This window comes from Lates calcarifer, linkage group LG5 (assembly GCF_001640805.2).
Source record: "Lates calcarifer isolate ASB-BC8 linkage group LG5, TLL_Latcal_v3, whole genome shotgun sequence".
Lineage (NCBI taxonomy): Eukaryota > Metazoa > Chordata > Actinopteri > Centropomidae > Lates > Lates calcarifer.
The window spans coordinates 4,812,234-4,820,502 of NC_066837.1; the positions used below are offsets into that span (position 1 = coordinate 4,812,234).

Consider the following 8,269-nt stretch of genomic DNA (forward strand, 5'->3'; position numbering starts at 1 on the left):
GTTTGAATAAAGACTCTCTTCCATCAGTGTTTCCTGTTTAAATCAAATGTGGCCGTGTCTTTCTATTCAGTAATAATGCAGTTATAAATGTTGGTCAGCTATTAATAAGTACTTATATGTTCTAATAAATCACCAGGGCTTTAGTTCTAAATATTGGTATGACATTAATTAAGTGTCTAGGGTTTCTCAGTGTGTAATGAGACAATTAGAAAGGTTAATAAATCATTAATAAAAGGTTCTACAGTTCGACTGTGGCTGTAAATGTTAAAAAGCAGCTTGTATATGGATTTTGGTCCAGATGCTCTGAGGTCACTTTTCCAGAGGTGCTCAAACAGTCCACTGGAGAGGTCTCCTTAATGAAGTGAAGAGCTAAAAACACAAGCTAAGTGTGATGTTGGAGACATGGATGGATCCTGACACAATGTGTCCCTCGGCACTGACAGAGACACAAAACGACCACAAACCGTGCAGACGTGTCGTTTGTTGACATTTACATCACACTGAGGAAATTCTGCATCTCTCTGTAGATGTTTAGCTTCTCTTTGTGATAGTTTTGCATCTCTTTATGGTCATTTTGTGTCTCTTTGTGGTTGGTTTGTCTCTCTGTGGACATTTTGCATCTCTCTGTAGATGTTTTTCATCTTTTTGTGGTCATTTTCTGTGTCTTTGTGGAAGTTTTGTGTCTTTTTGTGGTTGCTTTGAGTCTCTATGAGGACATTTTCATCTCTCAGTAGATGTTTTGCATCTCTTTGTGGTCATTTTGCTTCTCTTTGTAGTCTTTGGGGTCTCATTTTGGTTATATTTTGCAGGTGAAGACCAGGGCCCCCTGCCCCTTGGGCCCCTGGACCTGTGCCCCTAAGGCCTGTTAAGTAGTCCATTGGTGGCTGGAGGAGAATTTTCCACAATCTGGAAACCTAAAAGTTGTTCTTATTAATGGCTAATATCAGATCTATGATTTATTAATCATTAATAAATCTATTAAATCAAACCGTTTATAAATAGAGCCTTAATCAGAAAGTCGTGTTTTTTCATAAAAAAGAAAAACGTGTAGGTTATATTCCTGAGAATTTAATGGAGTCGGCCTATCAATCACTTCGCTATTTCCACGCACCAGCTTAGCCTCGTCCTCATTGTTTTGACAGGGCTGAATTAAAGGACCGCGCCAGGTGTAATTAGCGATCGATCCGGAAAGAAAGAAAACGCTCCCTCTCTCTCTCCCTCTCTGTTTTTTCCTCGTGCTCTGCCTTCCGTTACCCCATTAACCGCGCCTCTGACGTCACGGGGCGATTAACGTTTCTTATTGGTCCCGCGAGCAGATGGAGGAGTCCTAATGAGCTGGCTCGCGGAGAGAAAGAGCAGGGTTGACATCTCGGCTGGACCGTAAACGTGAAATACCTCGTATAGCCCCGGTCTCCGCCGCTTCACTATACAGATCGTACCGTGGCCGCGGGAGACGGCCGTCTGCCTGGGTTCCCTTCTCTCCCCCTCCGCCTTCACCTCCTCCTCCTCCTCCTCGTCCTCTTCCTCCTTTCTCCCTGACTTTTTTTTGACTGCATGTTCAGCCACACTGCCTCCCTCTGCATCTTCACTTCGGCCCCGCCGCAGCCCGGGCGAGCATGGACAGTCGGGTACTCGAGCATCCTCACGCCCAGTTCGGAGGCTCCTTGGGCGGGCTGGTGGGCTTCCCGTACCCGCTCGGTCCCCATCACCACCACCACCACCACCACCAGCACGTCTACGAGCTCGCCAGCGGGCACCAGCTGCAGTCCGCGGCCGCCGTGCCCTTCTCTATAGACGGATTACTTAACGGCTCCTGCTCGGCCTCTGTGGTCAGCTCCAACCCGCTCCTGTCGTCTGACAGCCAGCAGTTCAAACTCTCAGGTAGGCCTGGCTCTTTTTGTCTGGTGTCTAATTTATAGACCTCTGTGGAAACAATGCATTGTAACAGGAAGTGTAATAAACAGAAGTAGCTTGTTTACGGCCAACTAAGAGCATTTTTAGTGGCTTTTGAGGCACAATCACACATTTTTTAGCCACTGAGGACACATATTGAAGGAGAAAGGAAGTCTGTGGAGAAAATCGCGTTGTTTTAAAGTTTTGGAGTTTGATGAAATTAAAAAAGAAAAGTTTATGAGCAGGCTCATTCTAATAATTTTACTGTAAAAGCTGAACTGGACGCCCAAAATAAAAGTAACAGCTTGTCATTTATATAGAGGAAATTGGTGCTGGGCTGCTGGTTCTTGCGTATTTAATGGTCAGAACTGATTTTTCCAGTTATTAACATGGCTCTTAAATATCAAATACGGCATAAAAGTGTGTGTTTTTTAAAGAGCAAAATGATGTGGCGTGGTTTGTAAACAGGATATTTAAGGAGAAAGGTGTGACAGCGGTGAGTTTTACACTAAACTGCTGCTTTACAAGCAAATTGTGCCATGACAGTGTTATGAACTCCTCTCTCTCTCTCCTCTCTTACACACACACACACACACACACACACACACACACATATTACACATGTACAAACACACACGCGTCGACCACTACAGATTCTGGAGACCCGGATAAGGACAGTCCCGGTTGTAAACGGAGACGCACGAGGACGAATTTCACCGGGTGGCAGCTGGAGGAGCTCGAGAAGGCTTTCAACGAGAGCCACTATCCGGACGTGTTCATGCGGGAGGCGCTCGCGCTCAGGCTTGACCTCGTGGAGTCCAGGGTTCAGGTAAAGACACGAAGAAACGAGTCACACATATTGAAAAACATGAATTATTTATTTTCTGTCAGAGTTTTGGCTTTTCCCCCTAGATTTATTTTTAAAATTATTGCTCTGATATTTCAATAAATATCAATTTTACCTCCATGTCAAAATCCACAAAATGTCTCTTTTATAAGAATAATTCAGAGGGAGGTTTGTGTTGTGATGGTCCATGAAGGCCTGCCCCACACTGAGACAGCTATTTGTCAATTATCAAAGCATCAATAAAGGGTCTCTTTTGAATTATGCATGGAGGCAGCGTATTGATTTATGGGTTAATAAAAACAAGGCTATTTACTGAGCAAACCAAGGGGTGAAAATGGTAACTATTGTATTCTTCCTTTACCTTCAGTTTTTAATGACTTGACAGTTTGTCCTTTTAAATAATCCATGTTGGCTACATAACCTTAGCTGGTTCAATTTAAGGTCTCAGATATTCTTAGATGTATTATTATTATTATTATTATTATTATTATTATTATTATTATTAACAGTCCTGCTATTAGTATTAGTATTATTGTTGTTGATGATAAAAACAATATGCATAAAGTGATAGATTATGATATTAAGATTATGTTGTTTTGTTGTGGTAACGGTATTAATAACAACACTATTTATAGCAAATAATACTACTACTTAGAATAATAATAATAAAAAATAATACTATTAATAATAACACTGCTATTAATAATACCAATAATAACAACAATAATAACAAAAACAATAGTAATACCAATAAGCAGAATAATAATAATCATTTAACAGTATACAAGAGCAAAATTGTGAGAAATTACTTTAAGGAACAAAATGACGCTGCCATCTTTCACATTTCACAATTAAAGGACATGATGATTATTACTACCAATAATAATAATAATAATAATGATGGTGATGATAACAATAATAGTAATAATAAAAGGAACTGGTTTGATGTGTATTAGGCCTGGTTTTTCTGAGTACTCCACTCAGTGCTTGCATGCATGGCTGGATGTGGTAAACGCGGGACAGAAGCACAGCTCGCCGCTGCTGTGTGTTGTTTGGGGATTTCGCTCCTAAACCTCAGATTATTGTTCCCTCAAGCTGCTTAACGCTCCTTTATCACCAGGTTTGCGGGGGAAAGATATAACCAACATTAACAATTCATAAGAAGCGCCATTGTCGCACATGATGTTGGTGTCCCGTCCTTATTATGCGATGTTCGCGGATCCTACTTCTGCATGCTAAACTCCTGGTGTTATCAGCGCCGAACATGCGGCCCTGAGCGCGCCCAGAGGCCGGGTAGTGAGAGCTCTCGGGCGGGGGAAGCTCCCTCTCTTGGCTCGGTGCGGAGGGAGGAGAGCCGGGGATTGCCGTGCGATTGTTAAAGCTCCGTGTGAGCGGAGGTCTGGGTGTAAAAGAATATACAGAGACGGGATATGGCTGATTTAGCTACGGTACAATTAAATGTAATTGGCGGAGTTGCCTATTACACAGACTCATTGGTAATTAACACCGGCACATCTGTGCATCTGCTGGTCCACCGCTGTGACCTATTAACCTAATGTACTCTGTAGATGTTTAAAGCTGCAGTAAACAAAGTAACAAAGAGGCAGAGGACAAACGTCTCACTTGTTTCTGGGCTTTGTGGATTTTTGCAGCAGTTGTTTGGATTTGAAGGCAATCTGGCTTTGTCCTCCTCATCTGATAACCACTTTGACACTGATTTATCAGCTTTATCATGGCAGGTGTGAGGTCTGTTGTTGGCTGAGACACAATATAAATGACATTTTTGTCTGATTTAGCCTACACTGAATTAATGTATCCGTTTTGTGAAGGGGAGCTAAATATTAGGAACACCTGAATCACCTAAATCTAGAAAGGTGATCCAAGCACAAAGTAGACCACAGTTTAATCAGTTCATCTCTGATACATTACAGGCTTCACAAAACCACTGTTTGTTGCAGGGATATTATTTTGGATTACTTCATTGTAGAACTGTTCATGTTAATGACATGCGAGATGTAGTTTTTCAGTTCCAGCTCAGGATGAACAAATGCACTGTTTTACCAAATTTATAATATAACTGTTGTTCAGAACTAGTGCTGCAACTTAGCTATTTTCTTTGTCATTTATTGAGCCATTATTTTTATATTGTTGCAATTTACTATTTATTGAAAAATGCTCAACACACTCCCCCAGAGCTCAGCTGAAGTCCTGAATTTGCTTTTTTAGGTTGATGTAAAAACATAAAAAGCTGAAAACTGTCTCATGAGTCAAGTTAAAACAAGCAAATCTTTGGCATTTTTCCTCATGACATGACTTAAACGACTGATAAACTATCAAAATCATTTTCTGACACTCAACTAATTGATTCAATGACTAATCATATCACCAACAGCCCAACAACAAAATTGCAGAAATGAATGTATGATCTTAAATTGCATAGAAAGAACACTCCTCTCATGTGCAAATTTTCCACCTGTGCATATGTGTATTTCATATGTGTGTTTATGTGTGTACACGTGCATAGGTTTGGTTCCAAAACCGACGTGCTAAATGGAGAAAAAAGGAGAACACAAAGAAAGGGCCGGGGCGGCCTGCGCACAACTCCCACCCGACCACATGCAGCGGCGAGCCCATGGACCCCGAGGAGATCGCACGCAGGGAGCGAGAGCGGGCCGAGAAGAAGAAACGGAAACACGAGAGGAAGCTGCTGAAGTCGCAGAACAAACTTCTCCAAGGTGAAAGCTTCCACACACCTGGAGGTTCAGAGAGTGACAGCGGGGTCTCCCAGTTCACTGACAGCGAGCAGCAGCCGACAAACATTAACGGGACTATTCACATTGAACTGCCAGCAACAAAGGGCGCAGGAGGACACCAAACTGAATCCAGCTGTGACCAAACAAGACACGACTTCAGCCAACTACAAAACCACCAAAACCAAAGAACCACGGGAGAACCGGAGCAGGTTTCTCCAGGCAGCACGCACAGCTCCAGTCCTGGAGGCCCCAGGTCCTCTGCCCTGCAGAAAAGAAACCCTTTCAGCGTGGAGAGCCTCCTCTCTGACGCCACGCCTCGACGGAAATCTCAGCTGGACTTCCCTTCGCTGCCCAGCCAGAGGACACTGGTGGGTAAAGGTCACTTCTTGCTTTACCCCATTACCCATCAGCCCTTGGGTTTTATAGTGCCCCAGACAGCCCTGAAGGCCACACCATGTCAGGACAACATTAACAGGCTGAGCCTGGGACAGAGGTGTGTGCCAAGTGAAGGGAGTCCTGCTCCCTCTGACCTCTCCAGCTTTGTCACTAAGCCTCTAAACTCGGATCATATGGAGCATAACACGCAGCATCACCACAATCACATTAGCAATAGAGCGGATGGAACAGACATGGAGGAGTGTGGTGGTGACTGCAGTGACGGAAGATTCCCTGTCTCTCCTCCACCAAACAGTGTGGCTCAGACGGCTCTGGCCAGGCTGAGCTCCACACAGTCCAGTGACAGTAGCGAGGAGAGGAGTCTCAAAGTTCAAACGGAGGCAGCGACCAATGGCTGCCAAGCTGCCGAGCTGTGTGCAAAAGAGAAGGGTGCAAGAGAGGAGCGAGCATCTCCAGACCTCTCCGAGTGTCTCAAGGCAAACACAGACTGTCAAGAAACACCCGGAACAGATGGAGAGGATGTCGATATGGACTAACACTTGCAAGGAGCAAACATAAACAAAGGACCAGGAACACCGCTCAGACTATTCAAACATTCCCAAAGCTCTGCTGAGACACTCTAAAACATATCAGGAATCAGGAGACTTAATTCTCATCTATTTTTTAATCATAATGTGTGATCAATCCAGATGGCCCCCAGAAGCTGTGGCTGTCCTCGTATTCAGGCTTTAGGCCCAAACACCTTTAGAAGCAGGTTCTTTTTTCTCTTTTTTGGTGACCAACTTGTAAGAAAAACTAGGCTACAATAAACATCTTACACACAACAAAAATCCTCAGATATTGTAAAAAAAAAAAACAACAAAAAACGAGAAAATGATATTTATATGTAAACATTTTGATAAATAAAGTTATTGTTTAAATTGAATCACTGTCTTTCCAGGGCCCTGTTGAGGGGGGATTGGGAGAGAGAAAAGATGGGAGGTTGTTGTGTGGCAGAACCTTGGATCATGGCGGCTGGAGTTTTGTCGTGTTACAGCAGATAAATCCCCCCTTTTCTATGTGTAGTGAGCCGGAGCTGGGGCTCAAGTCCGTCTGGCTGTTTGTATTTATTGCTTTAACAAATTTATTCATTTGAAAGGCCGAGCTGGAATGAGGTTAGTGGCCGCGGGCTATAGGACCCTGCGCCTCCTGCTGAGTTTTGATATGAAAGTAATTATTTTCCCACTGGCTGCCGCGGGTCTCGAGGCAGTTTTTTTTCCTCCTTTCAGCCCAAAGGGTTATTAGACATTACCGATTTCTAGTGATATGGAATCACATAAACTTCCTACAATAATAGAATTAGCATGAAAGGCAGGGGTGTCAAATTGAAATGGGAAAATAATAGCCGCGCCAGCTGCACAGTGTATGTCTGCGTGCGTGCAGGGCGTGCGCGCTTGTGCGTGAGTGCGCATAGACTATTGAGCGCGAGGAGGAGGAGGATGAGATGGTGGTAGATTCGTGGGGCGGAATTTTCATGAGCTGCCGCGGTTGTCAGACGGCCCTTGTAGTCGGCTATATTAAGATAGATGTTCGATGATATCCCTCATTGTTCTGTCGCTTATATTGATGTTGCTGCGTTATCGCCCTATTGATCATGTGTCGCACATAATAGGACAGGCGCGCGCCCGCCTGCCTGCGCCTTTTTACAAAAGCGCCTGGGCCCCTCGTCATTTGTTCTAATAGGACTGTGAGTCCCTCGGGGGGGAGACAGATAAAGATATAGGGGAGGAAGAGGGAGAGAGGAGGAGAGTGATGAGCGGGGCTTGCATTAATAATTTTTTGACCAATTGTTGGCTGAGCTCAAAAAAGTAGAAGAAAAGTGAAGAATGGCTGAATTAGAGATGTTCAGGGACATGAGAGGAGACACATTCTCCTAAGTGTGCAGGTGTGGGCCCACGTGCACTCGCTGGACGTGCGCGCGCGCCCCTTTAGGAAAGAGTGTGTTTAGCTTATGAAGTGTAAACGCCACCAATTCCCTGGAAACTGAAATCCCAATTATTAAAACCATTAATTCTGGCGAGCCAGTGCACGGAGGAGCCGTGTTGACAGCCCGGCTAAATATCCCTGATCCCTCCCGGTCACCTCGCCTTTATTTGCAAATAAATTGAGGGGGATCCGAGGGACAGAGCTTTACTTTGCTGCGCCGACCTAAAATGAATTTCCGTGCCTGAGTCCCTTTAATAATATTTACATAATTTTCGCTCAGTGACTCTGCTATTTGCGCTGTAGGAAGCGGGGGGCTTATAGGAAAATAATTAGACAAGAGGACGAGGAGGGAGCGAGAGTGAAAAACAGCGGGAGGAGGATGGGTTAAGACCGAAGCTGAACACTAAATTCCCAG

The 8,269-nt window shown here is 44.2% G+C and overlaps 1 protein-coding gene across 1 annotated transcript; it reads left to right on the forward strand.

The window, feature by feature from the left end:
* Positions 1–1,318: 1,318 nt before the first annotated feature.
* LOC108887202 (homeobox protein unc-4 homolog) lies at positions 1,319–6,814 on the forward strand. Its single transcript, XM_018682490.2, has 3 exons — positions 1,319–1,881; positions 2,547–2,722; positions 5,265–6,814. The coding sequence occupies exons 1-3, from the start codon at positions 1,617–1,619 to the stop codon at positions 6,423–6,425; spliced, it is 1,602 nt and encodes a 533-aa protein (XP_018538006.1). The 5' UTR covers positions 1,319–1,616; the 3' UTR covers positions 6,426–6,814.
* Positions 6,815–8,269: the final 1,455 nt, after the last annotated feature.